General features: G+C 36.6%; 2 protein-coding genes across 2 annotated transcripts; one reads left to right on the top strand and one right to left on the bottom strand.

Annotated features, from left to right (window-relative positions):
- The first annotated feature begins 92 nt into the window (after positions 1-92).
- On the top strand, positions 93-8236 carry LOC108204524 (F-box protein At3g07870). The gene is made up of 2 exons (XM_017374012.2): positions 93-255; positions 6949-8236. The coding sequence occupies exon 2, from the start codon at positions 6979-6981 to the stop codon at positions 8095-8097; it is 1119 nt and encodes a 372-aa protein (XP_017229501.1). The 5' UTR covers positions 93-255; positions 6949-6978; the 3' UTR covers positions 8098-8236.
- LOC108224425 (uncharacterized) lies at positions 5246-6388 on the bottom strand. Its single transcript, XM_017399051.1, has one exon. The coding sequence runs from the start codon at positions 6386-6388 to the stop codon at positions 5246-5248; it is 1143 nt and encodes a 380-aa protein (XP_017254540.1).
- Positions 8237-17716: the final 9480 nt, after the last annotated feature.

Here is a 17716-nt window from a genome sequence, read left to right as displayed (position 1 = left end):
ATGTCAGAATATAATTGATAAATAGGTGAAATTTTTAAAGATTGATGATGGATTAATTGGGAAGATATATATTTTAAAGATCGGCACAGAAAACTGGTTAATAGGTTCGATTGACGACATATAATTTTTTACGTTCCAAACCATTTTCTTCAACTATCTTTCAAACAAAGCCGCATATCACTTGGAAATCAACACGGAAAAGGCCTGCTGCTTCTGCTCATCTCTTCCAAAGTTCCATCTATTTCATCTCCACAGGTGACCCTTTTCTCTTCACTTGATTTTCTCAACTTTAAGCCTGTTTTTTCACTTGTATCTATAGCTCAAAATCTTTGTTGCATGATCGATGTTGTCAAAATCAAATCTTTGTTTAATATTCTGATGCTTCTTTCGAAATCTTGATGACCCAGTAAACCTAGTTATGATTTATTTCAAATGGTTGTTTAAATATTGCCCCTTCAAGAACATATATTAAAAGAGTTTACATAGACCATTGAACAGTTGAACTAAATTGTTGAAAAGGGGTATGATCCTTATGAGTTGGAATATATGTTTTGCATGATACTCTCAGAAATCAAAGATTCGCCCTTTTTTTTTATCACAAAAAATAAGATTTTAATCAAATTGGAAGATATAGTTTTTTTAGCCCAGGTGTAGCCTTTATCGTATGATCTGATGATGTAAAAATTGGATATTTGCTAAAGATTATAATGCTAAGAGCAACTCCAGCAGCTTCCTTATTTCATGTCCTAAGTCCAATTATAAGGAATGTGACATAAATTAGTGCTCCAGCAGTGTCTTAGAGGTGCCTTAAATCACTAGGATACTCCTTCCATGCCTTATTAATAAGGCACCACTAGCCATGCCTTATTTGATTTCTTTAATAAAAAAATCATTTCTCTCTCTTATTGTAACTTATTTTCTCTCTCTTCTTTCCATCTTTTATCAATCTCTTTCCAAATTTATTATTATAATAATAATAAGGAATGAATTATAAGGATCATTGTTGGAGTTGAAATACAAAATCTTGTCCTAAATCACTAGGATTCAATATTTTATAATATTTATAAGGAAGACACTAAGACACTGCTGGAGATGCTCTAATGTTACAGCCTTGATGCCCGACGTATTCAAGAACCAATTCAGAGATATTTTTTTTTTTTTTTTTTTTTTTGAATAAACCGTACTTGCATATATTAATTCTTATCCAAATCAAGGTTACATGAAATAAAATCAGGAGCAGCACCAATCCACTCCCGAGGACCTGACATAGAATATGCAGCCTGAGCTAATCTATGAGCTACACTATTCGCAGATCGACTCACAAAAACAATAGACACTTCCTCAAAGTTCTTAAGACTCTCGCTACAAGCTTCCACTATAGTATCAAAGTTAGATCGACCTCTATTTCTGTGAAAAGCGTCCACCAGTAGCATGGCATCTGATTCAAAAATGCACTTGTTTGTTCTCCACTCCTGTATCCATTCCAACGCCTCACGAAGACTCCATGCTTCAGCTTCTCGGACCTGCGTTGTTCCTTGTAGTACATTAGTTCTCGCTCGGAGAAAGCACCCACTATCGTCTCGCACAACACAGCCAATACCAATCTTATCAGCCCCTGCATAAAATGATGCATCCAGGTTTATTTTAATCCACCCCTCTGGCGGTTTACACCACATTTTGTAGTGTCCAGGAGCAACAGTTTTACCCAGAACCTCCGTTTGTCGTGCTCGTTTCCAGTCAGACACAAGATTTAGTGCCATTGCCTTAATACCAAAAGCAGACATGTTCACCCTTTCCCATATCCATTTGTTTCTTCTCGACCACAAGGCCCAACACAACAACCCAACCATCACAGCTTGCTCCTGTGTACCTACCTCAAATACTCGTTTGAGTATTAGCATGACAGTGTCATTATGAGTAACCTGGACCAAATCAAGCATTCCAACCGAGTTCCATACTTCCTTTGCAATACTACAACTAAACAGCGTGTGAATAGCATCTTCAGCGCTCGTATGACACCATGTACATACATCTGAAATATCAACTCTTTTACCTCTCAAAGCAACAGCTGTTGGCAACACATTAATACAGGCTCTCCATAGAAAGTTCAATATCTTGCCAGGCAACTTTAAACCCCAAATCTTCTTCCAGAATCGTGTATTCCCACCTGCAGCTTCCCCTCGAAGACGTCTATAGCAGCTTTTAACCGAGAACTCCCCTTTATCTTCTAACACCCAGTACCAAGAATCTTCTTTTGCTCGTACAGGGAGTGGAATTTGCATAATTAATTGTTGGTCTCGTTCATCAAACAGGTCAGATATCACCTCCACATCCCACCTCTTTTGACTTTCATCCAACAACCCGTGTACCAGTACATGTTGCAGCTGTTCCGGAATTTCAGTTGTGAGATAGCCATTATTCACGTCCGGGAGCCAAGGAACTTTCCATATCCTAGTATTCATCCCATCTCCAATTCTCCTACGCATGCATTGTTTCATTATTGGCTGGGTCTCAAAGATGCTTCTCCACATATAGCTCGGATTCGATCCAAGTGATGCATTTAAAAAATCCGACTGAGGATAATATCGTGCCCGCATAAACTTGCTCACCAAAGGGTTGCTTTCAATGATCAAACGCCATGCTTGCTTTGATAGCATTGCTAAATTAAACTCCGCCAATTTCCTGAACCCTAGACCTCCATCTTCTTTAACCGTACACATTCGATCCCATGATAACCATTTGATCCCACCATTCGTCCCTGCTTTACCCCACCAAAAGGCATTCATTCTCTTTTCTAATTTATCACAAATTGCATTCGGTATCAACAGCAACTGCATCCAGAAGTTTGGAATGGACTGAGCAGCCGTCTTGAGTAATGTTACTTTACCAGCCCTCGATATGGTTTGATTATTCCATCCCTGCAATTTCTGATCGACTTTCTCTATTAAAAAACTGAAGTCTGCCACCTTATTTCTTCCAATATTCATTGGAATACCAAGGTACTTTCCTGGTGAGTCTGCTTCTTGAACTCCAAGCTCGTGGCAAACAGCACTCCTACAATCAACAGTCGTATTTGGTGAAAAACTTACAATTGACTTATTGTAATTCACCATTTGACCAGAAATTTGTTCATAACGATTCAGAATTCTCTTCATTACCCCTGCTTCTGCAGCATTTGCACGAAAGAAAAAATAGCAATCATCTGCAAATAACAAATGAGAAATTGTTGGCGCTTCTCTTGCAACTTTGCATCCATGTAGCAGTCCCACATCCTCATTCCTCCTTATTATAGAACTCAAACCTTCCGCACACATTATATAAATGTATGGCGAGATAGGATCACCCTGACGTAAGCCCCTTTGAGGGACAATATTACCAAATTCCCCATCCTTGTGTAAGAAACTGTATGAAACAGATTGAATGAAACTCATGATTCGGTCAACCCATATATCATGAAACCCGAATTTTTTCATCATATTAAGTATAAAATCCCATTCCAATCTATCATACGCCTTAGAAATATCTATTTTCAATGCTGATAAACCATTCTTCCCCTGTGTTTTCCTCTTCAAATAATGGTTTATTTCAAACGCCAACATCGCATTATCCGTAAGAAGTCTTCCCTCAATAAAAGCACTTTGTCTATCCGACACAATCGACTTTAGACACAATTTCAGTCTATTCGCCATTACTTTAGATAATATTCTCACCAACACATTACAAAGTGAGATAGGTCTTAGATCAGACATAGTTTGAGGCACTTTCTTCTTTGGAATTAAACAGATAAGAGAGTGATTTATACCCGCTGGAAGTAACCCCGTACTCATGAACTGCTGGCAAAACCGAAATACATCTTCCCGAACTATACTCCAGAATGATTGAAAAAATGCCGGATTTAGCCCATCTGGACCAGGTGACTTATCTGGGTGCATAGAAAAAACTGCCTCCTTTACTTCCTCCATTGTCACCTCAGCTATCAATTCCTCATTCTCCCTTGTTGTAACCTGCGAAACCAGTTCTCTATCTGATAATCTACCGCCCGGATTGGCTGTAGTAAACAACTGGTTAAAGTAATCCTCTACAACAACACGCACCTCCTCGGTTGTCTCCTTCCACTCCCCATTCCCATCCTGAATTCGCTCCAAATTATTAGTTTTTCTCCGTCCCGATGCAAATTTATGAAAGAATCGTGTGTTATTATCTCCCTCCCGTAACCAAAAACTTTTAGCCCTTTGCCTCCAATATATCTCCTGCTTTTCCAACAAATTCATATACTGCCATCTCACCTCCTTATACATGTTTATTCCCCAAGGATCACGACGAGATCGAAACTTCCTCAGCTTAGCACGAAATACCCAACCCTGCTCTTTATATTCATTAGCCAGCCCACCTCCCCATTCTTGCAACTTCAGGCCACAAATCTTAATTTTGTTCATAATTTCAGAACCTGATGCTTCATTCCATCCATTCTTAATCACGATTTCACACTCCTTTTCGCGCAGCCAGGAGTTTTCAAATCTAAAGCGACGTTCCTTTGGCTGGAAAACTTTTTTGTGTAAATGCAAATATAATGGTAAGTGATCCGATGTGGCCACTTCCATCACTTGCACTTCTGCCTGTGGAAACAAATCACTTCATGCACGATTCGCTAATCCCCTATCCAGCCTCTCCTGAATCCAATTCCATTTACCTCTTGACCTTTCCCACGTGTATTTTTCTCCCACGAAGCCTAAGTCAACTAAACCACATTGACTGACAACCTCGACAAAACCCTGAAGCAAATTAAAGGGATGTGGTCTCCCACCTCGTTTTTCATCCGCGCTCATCATGTCATTAAAATCCCCAATAATACACCACGGTAAATCTGATTTATTCGCTAGCTCTCGCAATAAGTTCCATGACTCTTGTCTCCTTTCCCGCTCTGGACAACCATAGAAACCAGTATATCTCCATCTCCCAACCTGCTCGTTGAAAACCTCAAAGTCTATATAATGTTTACTTCCACCCTTGACTTCGCATCCCCCTTCGTTTTTCCAGAATAAGGCTAAACCACCGCTGCGCCCCTGTGCATCCACTGACCAACAACCAGCGTAATTTAAAGTTTTACATACATCAACTACTTTTTTTTGTTTTGAAAGAGTTTCTGACAAAAAAATAATACTAGGCTTTAATTGTTGGGTAAGCTCCTTTAAAAAACGAATTGTCCATGGTTTACCCAGCCCACGACAATTCCATGATAGCAGACTCATTGTTGTAGGCGGGCCTGCACAACAGGTCCCGCCTCTAGCAAGTTTTTTGGCCCAATATTTGACATATCCAGCCCTTTTGATTCCCCATTAACTACCCCACTTGAGTCTACATTAGTATCCTCATTCCCCCTCTTACGTTTTGAATCCGTGACAGTTGTTTCATGTTCAATTACTTTCCCGCTCATCTCCGTATCTCCCGTGATTTTAGCACCCAGATTTGGATTGCCCTGATTAAACTGTATTACACCTATCTCTCCTGAAATTTCGGTAATGCGCCCATCTACCTCCATGAATCTCGCTCCCATATTTTTCGCCTGATCGGCACCGGAATTCGACTGCCAACTCTGACCTCCTTCACCCCCGTTACGTATCCACCGGGCACCAATGTTCTGATTTTTCCCACCCCTAACAGGAGCTCGTAACCACGTTCCATATGATCTCTCAATGGTTTTATCAGGATTTGCATAGACAATACCACAATCCCGATCGGAGTGCCCCATCAAACCACACACAAAACAAAAGGTACTCAGTCGTTCATACTTAAAGTTTATCCATGACCATGCACCGCCTTCCCTCTTAAGTTTCATCCTCCTTTTTATCGGCCTGTTTACATCCATTACAACCCGGATACGATAAAACATTTTCCCTCCCCCCTGGGTGTTCTGAGGATCAGCTTTGACAAAAGTACCAACATAGTTACCTACACTCTCTAATAACTTTCCTGACACCATACCTACAGGTAGATCATAAATCTGAACCCATATCTCCATTTCATTCAGTTGAACCGTATGTGCATCTTCATTTGCTTCCAATTTATGATGTAGCAACAGACTTTGTTCGAAAGTCCATGGCCCTCCCTCAGTCACCTTTTGTAAATCAAGAACATGATAAAAGATGAATGAATACCTTGAGCCACCCAAGTCATGAATATCCATACCCTCCCTTGGTCGCCAAATAGATGCCAAAACATTTTGCATGGCCTGGAAATTTATATTCTTCTCAGTCAGAAACCTTCCAATCAAAACAAACGTTGGTTGTTGCGGTGCATTCTCCGTCACCCCTTCAACCTCCCCTCCTCCTTCCTCTTCCTCCATTGCTAACCGTGCATACATCTCCTCCAAACTCATACTAGACTCCATAATTGTCGAAGATAAACGAAAAGATAAGATTACAAATACTGTCACAGGAACTGGTTGGCTCTAAAACAATAGATGCGTGAATGATTAGGAATGATTGAGAATGATAAAAAAGATATTTGGATGAAAGAAATCAACGTATAAACTTGCCATATAGACAAGACATACTCTGAATATTCAGAGAGAAAAAAGATGATATAGTCACGATTTAGTAATGATAGACGAGAAACTGTTGAGCACCGTAGCTGTCTCCCTTTTCATGAGCTAAACTGTTAAATTCAGAGATATTTTGTTGCAACAGTTTCATATAAAATTACTTCAGAAACATACACAATAAGTACTCTTCATGAAATTTTTGGTAGTAAAATTACCATACTTTTTTAATCTCCTATTAAAAGTTTATCGTATAAAACATTTACTGAAAAAAGAAAAAACTGTAAAATAAAATTCTGGGAGTAAGAATCCGGTAAGGTTTTTTTTTTTTTGTTTTGTTTTGTTTGGTGTTTGACAAGAATTAGTGAAAGTTCTCTCTCTACAACCATTTTGCATTTTATTGGTGGCAGGTGTGCTGTGGCAACTCCCCTCCCCCGGCAATGGATTTACCAGCAGATATTGTTGCCGACATTCTATCAAGAATTCCCATCAAGACAATAGTCCATTGCAGAGGTGTATGCAAAAGATGGCGCAATATAATCTCAGAACCTTACTTTGTTAATCTGCATTTATTGAGATCTCCTGAAGGCCTTATAGTTCATCAAATGAGCGGTACACGTGAATCTGACATCCTAAAACTGGGTGAACTAGACGACCAATCTGATCAGCACGATATTCACCATGACCCTCTGATGAAATTTGACCTAGCACTTGGCTTCGAGTATAGTGTGCTGTGCTTACAGGGTTCAGTTAATGGACTGATTTGCTTATGGCATTATTCTCAAGCTGATGCAACTTATATATGCAATCCAATTACACGAGAGTACATACTCCTTCCGGATCACAAGTATATCAGAAAATCATATGCTCTTGTAACTTATGGCTTTGGATTTGTTGAAGCCAGCAACCAGTACAAAGTCATACGCTTTTATCAAGGAAGTTTTCCTTCAGCTGAAGGCCCATATAGGTCTGAGTGCGAGATTTATACGCTTGGAACAGGCACGTGGAGAAGTTTAGGACCTGTTTCATTTTCACTTGGTGGTCGTCAAAATGGTATATTTGTCAATGGTAACCTTCATTGGTTAGCTTACGATGAAAATGACAACACTAATGAGTGGGTTTGTACCTTTGATTTAGAGAAAGAATTATTTCAACGGACTGCCTCTGCTCCTCGAGCTGGTGAGAATTTAGCTTATAGGAGTTTGGGAATGCTTGGAGGGTGCTTGTCGATTTGCGATAACACATCAGACTCTGACATTGTCATTTGGGTGATGAAGCACTATGGAATGAAGGAAAGTTGGAGTAAAGAAATCATCATTCCGGATGACTCTACAGGTCTGCTGTATGAGATAGTTCATACTCTAAAAGTATTTAAAGATGAAACTATCCTAATGTTATTCCGCAATGATTTTTTATTCACTTATCATCCTGGGAACAAAACTTTGCAAATACTTGACAACTTTCAAAGAGGGGTCTTTGACACATTTGACGCGATGGTTTATGTTCCAAGTTTTATCACGCTCAGGAGTTTCACGTCAGAGAAGGTTTCGGTATTTTAGTTCTTACGTTTAATTGTTTTCCAGCCAATTAATGTAAAATTTTAAGATGATAGTCAGTTATCTGATTACCAGTTCTAAATACTTATTATGTTAAGTAAACTCTTAAGTTTCTATGCTACACCATCCTACCAGTTCCTGTTGTTTTGTAGCATTCGTACCATTGCCTTTTTGGCATGTTGATTTATGAAATTTCTAGCTTGTCTAATAAAACTGATTACTTCTAAAGTATGCAAGGTTATTAACATCTGCATCCATTTTGTTATGCTATTAACACTGCAACTTCCCTGTTTGTTTATTACAGATATTTTTTTATCATTTAAATGGTTTGTTGCTGACCTCATAGTCCATCTTATAGTCCATCTTATAGAAATGACCACCTTATAGTCCATCTGAATACCAAAAGATGGACAGACTTTTTAATTGACAATCGAGAGAGAATGTTTCTGTGATCTACTTCTGTCCTTTGCGTGCTGCAAGTGCTCCTCAGACCCTCCGCATGTCGAAAACATACAAATATAACGCGCTCTTGTAAAGGAGGCTACATGTCCACTGCCCACCATGGCAGTGTTGAAAACTGGTTGAAGTACTGCAAGGGAAAAAAGTTACTTGTGAAGCATAGGCATTGGCAGTTTTAAGATTGGTTTCACTAAATGATGAACCTTGTCATTCTCTGTTCTAAATCCCTCAAAAGATGTTCAGGTAGTCCGGGTATACGTTTTGCATCAATGAACATGGCTGATGCACAGAATAATGTGGATCGTTGCAAGGATGATAATACTGTTTTAGAGAATGTATGTTCTTTTGATTTGAATTACACGCGAATTTCTGATTATCATAGAAGTAGCTTGCAGAAATATCCAATTGATGTCCCAGAAATATTAAATTTAAATTTATTTATAATATGAGAGAGCTGGTAGCTTCGGCCTAGTTTTTCTTAGGGGTGAGCAAGAATTCTCCAAACCGACCTAAACCGGCCGATCCAAACCGTCCAAACCGATTTTTACGGTTTATTAACGGTTTGGTTTGGTTACGGTTTGAAATTTAAAAAACCGAATTTTTTCGGTTTGGTTTCGGTTTTTACCTCCAAACCGACCGATATAACCAAACCGAACCGAATATATATATTAAAATAATAATATACATGTGTGAATAAAAATTGATAATAAAATTATATTCTACAAAATATGTGAAAAATAAAACATATAAAACTATTATCATATTTTTTTAAAGAATATTAATATACTAATTTGTATGTATTATCTTTTTGTTTTTTATAAATAAATGTATAAGAATTACATTTTTATCATCTTTCTCTCTCTCCTTATATTTTACAAGCTCTTATAATTTAATATCTTTTTTAAAATATAATTAAAATCTAATATACAAAATTCATAATATATTTCAAACTTTCAATTCTTGTTTTGCAATTTCAAGTTTAATTTTGTTGTTAAATTTGTTATATCGATAAAAAACGGTTTTAACCGAAACCAAACCAAACCAAACCGTTTTAAACGGATCGGTTTGGTTCGGTTTTTTTACTTAACGGTTTGGTTTCGGATTGAAATTTTGGAAAACCGATAATTATGGTTTGGTTCGGTTTGGACCCTCAAAACCGTCCAAACCGACCGATGCTCACCCCTACTTTTTCTTCATTAGAACCCAATATAACAAAAACTGCTGGAAAACTTTTATACATTCAGTTGATTTTACATTTTATCATATGTACCAGAAAACCACATAATTTAGCTAATAGGCAAAAAATGCATGGATGATTGATCCATACAGTGCCCTCATTGCACCTAATTTCATGCTAGAATATATTAGGTTGGACGCAGACTTCTCATGTTGTAGCTATTCTTCATACATTCATGCACTGATGCACGCCCTAACACTCACCCTCTAATTCATTAAATCTTGTATAAAAACTCTATCATGTAACCTTCCCTTTTCAATTCAACCATATTGTCATGGCTTCCACTAGAGTTCTTAGCTTCCCCATCCTTGCAGTCTTCCTCCTTTCTTCTATGTACTTTTCGCTTACTGTTTCTAGGCCAATGCTGGACTTAAACACCCATCAGGAACGCCACCTCTCATCTGCGGATCCTTCTATAGATCTTGATCAACAGTCACATTCCTCCAAACTATTGTCTGGAAACAAGCCAATGCCAACAGAGTCGCATATGCCTTCTTTTCTAACCTTCTTAAGCCCGGTTATTTATCCTCTGCATTTTGGAAGATTTAGGCCTCCTTTTCCCTTTCCAACTATCCCAAATTATCCTAAGTTTCCACCAAATCATGATGACACTAATTTGCCAAGTAAGCCATCCGTTCCAGGTTCCTTAGATCAAGTATCTCCTCCCCCCATGCCTACTATCCAGGGTTCATCGCCTATTGCAAAACTGCCATAAAAGATAACTATTTCACTACGAGCAAGCATTAGAGATATTATCATGGTGCATTTGTAATACTTTACCATATTCTATATAAGAATCGCGGTTTACTGATGACTGTAGCTATACAGCCAGGCCTCGTAGTTGATATTTATATTGTCCGAGACCTATTCTGGTACTATCATTTTCATCCAATAAATACATTGAAGTTTAAGTTCTCAGTGAAAATTTAAATCTTGATGCCGATTTATGTGCATGTTTTATAAATTCAGAACAATTTCATGACTTAAAAGTCACACTACATGTGATCAGCTAGCTATAACCAGTGAATCATAGAGCATGTTCTGTAACATTGTGTTTGAAGCAATAACAACTATATATTTGCTTTCCATGATCCAAGTCTCGCGTGTTTCTTGACTCAATGTGTTTGAACGGGAGACTTGTGCACTGATTACAATTTTACTGCAGCTGTTTCAGACGATGTCCACTAATTAGTAGTTATATCAGTTCTTATGTGGTACTATGCTAGTTTTTAGTTAGTTCCGTCGACAGGGTACTAGCTAGTAATAAAGTTAATTTAACATCATCCATAGCAATCAAATTATAATTGATGATATGTTGATATTACATGTGTACAAGGCAAATTACATTGCTCAGAGTACATTTTAACAACTGATCGGATGCAACAGTAATGAATGACCTACATAACTTAGAAATGTCGTCTTACAGTTCGACTTTTATTGATCACAACAAACTACAATTTTCAAACATGTAACTAGAACAAACAGAAATACGATATGCTAATTGCAAATGAAATGAAAGTTCAATAAGAAGCACAACTAAGTGTCTGAGTGGACTGTCTTCTAGTTTTGTGGAGGCGGCGTGAAGAAATTTGGTAGAGCGGGGAGTGACATTGGTGGAAGCCCCGGAAGATTTTGAAATGGAAACGGAAATGGAGGGAGTTCTGGGAGTGGTGAATCTGGTGATGGCAATGGAAGAAAGAATTTCTTATCACCCAAAGTTTTATCTTTTGCTTCGCTTCCAATTTCACCACTCATCTTTTCAGAATTTGCATTTTGGTCCCTGAGCTTTGGAGTTTCATTCAATTGACGGGCAGCTGATACAAAAGTGCTGGTCATGACCAAACTTATCAGTAACATGAAACTGAAAACAATTCTAGCTGAACCCATTATGTGTGAGTTGGAAAGGCAAGTAAGTTGAATGCAGAGAATTAAGAGAAAGGGATGGACTGATTAGTGATCGAATGCTTGCTTATGGTATAAACTTGACAGATGAATGGCTTTATATAGAAACTCGACGCGCCACCTAAGGTACAATTTATTCAAAGATTTCAGTAAAATATGTATCATCCTGTAATACGTGAAATATAATTGGCAAATTTAGCAGCATTTTAATCATGTCTGCCGGCGATTGAGCAGTAATACACATACATATAAGAAGTTGAGAACAGGGAAGTCTAAGTGAATGTATATCAGAGCTCACATCAGGAACACATGATACATGATTTACTAACCTAACACTACTTAGTGACTACCCTCTTGACTTAAGGATCAAAAGCTTTTGTGAAATAAAAGAAAATCTGTACAGGTTCAATTAATTAGTCCTGAGAAAAGAAACACTTGCTAGATTTACACATGGTAGATTGTTGGATTCAAAAGGCTGCTTAAGTTACTGTTTCTGAATGACCGATATCTCGGAATACATCAGTTAACATATTGAACTCAGTTTCCATGTGCCTTTCATCTCGAAATAGTGAAACTCCTGTTCACCTGGAACATGTTAAAGAAATCTTAAAGGGGAAAAATTTTAAGTGCTTGAACCTGAGTCTCCTACGAGACTGAGCTCTGATACTATGTTAAGTGACAAATTCTCCCAAAACCTGAAGGCGTTTTGAGGAGGGCTTACCAGCATCATATTCTATTGTAACATACTAACATACATCCCTTTTGTTTTCCAATTGTAAATAAGGTCAGCTCCATTCAAAAGAAGTGGCTTGGCTGATACTCACAATATAGTCTATTTTACTCAATTACAGCTACAGAAATGTTGAGCTGACAAAAAAATAGCAGAAAATATATAGTTATCCTCGTCGATCAGTCCTAGCTATTAACGATCTTCATTCAATTACGGTGTGCTTGTATGATAGTAGCCCACCATTGACAGAACTAGCTATTTTCAACGAAATTCTAGAAAAGGAGCTTGCATTTTCAGATAAGATTGATTGTTGTCATGTTGCAGCCAGATACATTCTGGTTATACATTGTATAATTGTATTAATGGTCATTTCATTTACCCTTAGACTACAGTTTAAATTTTTAATTAGGTATCAGAAAGAGATCACTACAAGAAAAACGGATAAAACCTATCCATTAATCGGCAGGAAACGTTGTCAATGTATCTGTATAACAGGGAAGCCAATTCGTTGATCTCCTTTATGTGAATAATATTTCAGAAGGTAATACATGATACATTATCATCCTCTCCTTAGTATGTAAAGAGATGTGCGGAAATGCTACTAATTGTGCTGAGTTGAAAACTATAGAAGTGCAGAATCTGCTAGTTCTCAGATATCAGGTATACAAATTACAAAGTGCACCAGTTCAAGCATCGGACTCGTGCAATGGACTTGGTCGACATAATTTGCACCAAAGCAATAGAAGAGACTTCGTTTGGGACCTTTATGGTGTCCTTGTCCGCGCTAATGAGAAGTGTACGTTTTATATTAATTTATTAACTTTAACAACTACTGCATAGGCTTTTGATGTTTATTTGTAAACACTTTCACATCCATTTTATCTCAATTATAAGTAGTCTTCTTTTATATCGGAGTGAATAAATTACTTGATAATTTTTTGATTATTTGGCATCTTTGTATTGTTGATGTTCTAACTGCATCATTTACCATACCAACACATTCTTTTATGTAGCACAGTATAAAGTACGGATTTCTTTATTTCTTGACACTTATGGATATTTATTAATGCCAGAATCAAAAAATGTGAAAAATACTTGACATTACTTCTATTGATCACAAGAAACACAAATTGCAAATCTTATAATTAAATCAAACATGACAAAATGCGTGAAAGCACAGAAAGAAAAATGTAGTACAGTAAAGAACACAACATGCAAATTGTAAACCAGATAAAAGTTTACAGAGAACCACAAATAATTGTATAAGTGGACAATCTTCTAGTTCCGCGGAGGAGGTGTGAAGAAATTTGGTAGAGCAGGGAGTGACATTGGTGGAAACCCTGGAAGATTCTGAAATGGAAATGGAAATGGAGGGAGTTCAGGGAGTGGTGAATCTGGTGATGGAAATGGAAGAAAAAATTTCTTATCATCCAGAGTTTTGTCATTTGCTTCATTTCCAATTTCACCACTCGTCTTTTCAGAATTTGCATTTTGGTCCCTGAACTTTGGAGTTTCGTTCAATTGACGGGCAGCTGATGCGAAAGTGCTGATCATAAGTACCAAACTCAACAATAACATGACACTGAAAACAATTCTAGCTGAACCCATTATGCGTGAGTTGAAAACGCAAAAAAAATAGAATGTAAACAAGGAAGAGAATGGGAAGGATTAATTAGTGATCCAATGGTTGCTTATGGTAAGTATTAGACGGATGCCTGGCTTTATATAGTAGAGTAGTAGACAGACAATGCTGTGCCACCTTGTAATTCATTTAAAGATTTCAGTAATATATGAATCACCGTTAATCTGCACCTAATTTGAAAAATATTATTGGTAGATTAGCAGCATTTTAATCATGTCTGCTGGCAATTGGACAGTAGTAATATAAATTTAAGTCAAAGTGAGTGCACTTTTTGTTGGAACTGATATACAAGAAATAAAATACTGCTCGCAAATTCATCTGCAGAAATAGCATAGACAGCTAACAGGAGGCCGTTGGGTCCAGAGCAACAAAACCTGGAACAACCATTACTGTCGTTTGGCAATCAGTCAATTCTATTGAGCTGCTTTTTAAATTTTGTATTGAGACTCCTAACTGTACAAGACGGCTCTGGTACAGATTCAAAGTGCTCACATTAGGGCTCACATTCGTAACACATGATACATGATTTACTAACCTAACACTACTTAGTACTACCTTTTGAAAAACTGAGCAATTCTGTAGGATGAAAGAATAACTGTACAGATTCGGTTATTATATCCTTGAACTAGAGTCACTTGCTAGATTTACGCATGATGAATAGGTAGAAATTGGAAAGGCTGCTTAAGTTACTGTCTCTGAATGATTAATTTGGTAACGCTACAATTAACATGCTGAACATAGTTTTCATGTGCCTTTCATCAAACTAGAAAATTCTGCGCCATTCAAAACAAATGGATTAGCTGCTACGCCTTTTATGAAAGTATAATAACTTAAAATATAGAGTATTTGACTGAATTATTGTTAAAGAAGTGTAGAACTGGGAATGAGATATAGCAAAATATGATTATCCTCCTCAGTTCTGGCTGTTAACAATATTCGTCATTCAATCATGGTGTGCTTGTAGTTATATACTAATACACAGCACACCTTTGACAGAAGTACTGGCTATGTTCAAGCATTCAAGAAAAACAGGAACTTGCATTTTCAGATAAGAGCTAGTTGATAGTGTCTTGCATCCAATTTCATTTCACTTTTATTGTTTAGACGTGTCTGTTTGAGAACTTAGAATTTCGTTTCGAATGCTGGATTTAATCAGATGACATGTTTGGATACGCACATAAAATTGGATTTCATCAGTGAGACCAAGGAATAAATTTTACAGGGGCACAGTAACTAACAAAAGAAAGTTTAAAGGCAACATGATAGATGAAAACTGTTCTATTACACATTGTACATTACTTCACCTTCTATAAACTAGTCCAATTATAATTTTGATGGGTTTTGATAAAATACTTATATAATGCACTTCTCCCGTATTAATATTAGGAGGGGTACTTGTATTTGTCTATCATATATATAAGTCTGGGCTGCAAGTTGGCTGGGGTCCATCCCCATAACCTACAATGTGGTCCGTGACTGGATTTTATTAAAAATCTCGGACACTCAGATGTTAGTATAAACTTAAGAATTTATATGACAATTCAAATTATGTCATTCGAAATGAAATACATATTTCCAAACGCAATCAAATGATCATTTGAGTTACTAGGTCGAATGTTCCTGTGGGTTACTTTTTGTAAAAAATATTCTCAAATTAATTTTGTCTCAAAGACACAAGAGAGAGATTGTGGGAGTCAGAAATGTTTTTGAATCTCTGAAGATATCATAGTTGTTAAAATATAATATAATTATGGTAAGCCCTCCTCACAAGAAATATTAGGTGAACCGTTCTCACCATGGTATCAAAGCTCAATCTCAGCTCCCCATAATCTAAAAAAATTAGTCACTTAACACCCGGCAATAGAGCTATTCTGTTTTTTTACCAGCATCTTCACTGTACGCAGTATCGTTACAATAGTAAAGCCGAGAGTTTACCACAAATTAAGTTGGGATGAATCGATGGACGATATTTAATCTCTTTCATTTCATGAAAAAATATTAAAATACACTAATCTGACATACAAACATAATCGTCTGACATAGACTTTTATTGGTCACAGCTAATACAAATTATTTCAAGAGTAAAACAAACAGAACAAATTATGGAAAGCATTTAGCTGACCATACAAATACAGTAAAACCACAACATGCAAAATGCAAACCAAATAAAAGTTCACAAAGAAGCGCGATTAATCGTCTAAACGGACGATCTTCAGTCTCTTGGAGGAGGCGTGAAGAAATTAGGTAGAGCAGGGAGTGACATTGGAGGAAGCCCGGGAAGAGTCTGCGTAAATGGGAATGGAAATGGAGGGAGTTGTGGAAGTGGTGATGGAAATGGAAGAAAAAATTTCTTGTCTTCCAAACTTTTTGCATTTGCATTTTGGTCCCCGAACTTTGGAGTTTCATTCAATTGACGAGCAGCTGATACCAAAGTGCTGGCCATGACCAAACTTAACAATAACATCACACTGAAAACAATTTTGGATGAACCCATATTATATATTTGTGAGTTGGAGAAGCAAAAGTTTAGTAAATGTAGAGAATGAAGAGGAGAATTAGCTGGTAATCGAATGGTTGCTTATGGTATGAACTTCACCTATGCATGGTTTATATAGGCGCAAAATGCTGCGCTGTGCCACCTTTTACACTGTCTAAAGATTTCAGTTAAATATGTTTTATCTTCTGTATGCACCTAATATTCCAAATTATTGTTGGTAGAAACATTTTAGTCATGTCCATCGGCAACAGATTAAACTGATCATAGGCCCAGTACCAAGATATGTGTATTTTAAGACACTAAAAACACTTCTCAAATAATTTAAGTCAGAAACTAATTTAGAATTTTTTTATATAAATAATACCAATAAACTAATTCTTATTTATAAGTAATGTATCGGCCAACTGAGCCCTCAGGTATAGGGTTCACACATATCCATCTTAAAATTTTGAAACTTGTACATATATAAAAAGTTTGGGCTCACAATATAGTATTGAAAACTTAGTTATAATAATGATAATAATAATAATGATGATGATAATAATAATAATAATAATAATAATAATAATAATAATAATAATAATAATAATAATAATAATAATAATAATAATAATAATAATAATAATAATACATTTTTGCGTAAATTTCAAAGATAAAAGTTTTGATATAAACTCTGTCATACATTATATCATATGAACTTTGCCACTGATATATTATATATAGCTATAAATGAGCAAAAATATTATGGAGGTCTTAGAAAATATTAGGTCCTATTTAATTGGGACTCAGATTAAGAACACATGTTACATGATTTACTAACGGAATAAACACTACAGTACTTAATACTTGTGACTAAGTTTCGACTTTAGAATTGAAAGCTTCTGTACAATGAAAGAAAAACTGTACATGATCAATTATTTATTCCTTAAAAAGAATAAACTTTTTATATTTCCACCTGATGAATAATTGGAAAGGCTGCTAAAGTTTCTGTATATGAATGATTGAAATACTGCAATTAACATGATGAACATAGTTTTCATGTGCCTTCATCTCAAATTAGTGAAAACATATATCCCAGTCCTAGTTCTTGACGATCATCGTTCAGTCATGGTGTGCTTAGTTGTATACTTTTATGATACGCATCACACCAGCTAT

The sequence above is a fragment of the Daucus carota genome, chromosome 1 (assembly GCF_001625215.2).
Source record: "Daucus carota subsp. sativus chromosome 1, DH1 v3.0, whole genome shotgun sequence".
In the NCBI taxonomy this organism is placed as follows: Eukaryota; Viridiplantae; Streptophyta; class Magnoliopsida; order Apiales; family Apiaceae; genus Daucus; species Daucus carota.
Note: the sequence above shows the minus strand (reverse complement) of the source record. Positions and strands in the feature narration are given on the sequence as shown.

Coding starts and splice junctions, on each gene's coding strand:
- LOC108224425 (XM_017399051.1), bottom strand. CDS start 6,388: ATGGAGTCTAGTATGAGTTTGGAGGAGATGTATGCACGGTTAGCAATG.
- LOC108204524 (XM_017374012.2), top strand. CDS start 6,979: ATGGATTTACCAGCAGATATTGTTGCCGACATTCTATCAAGAATTCCC.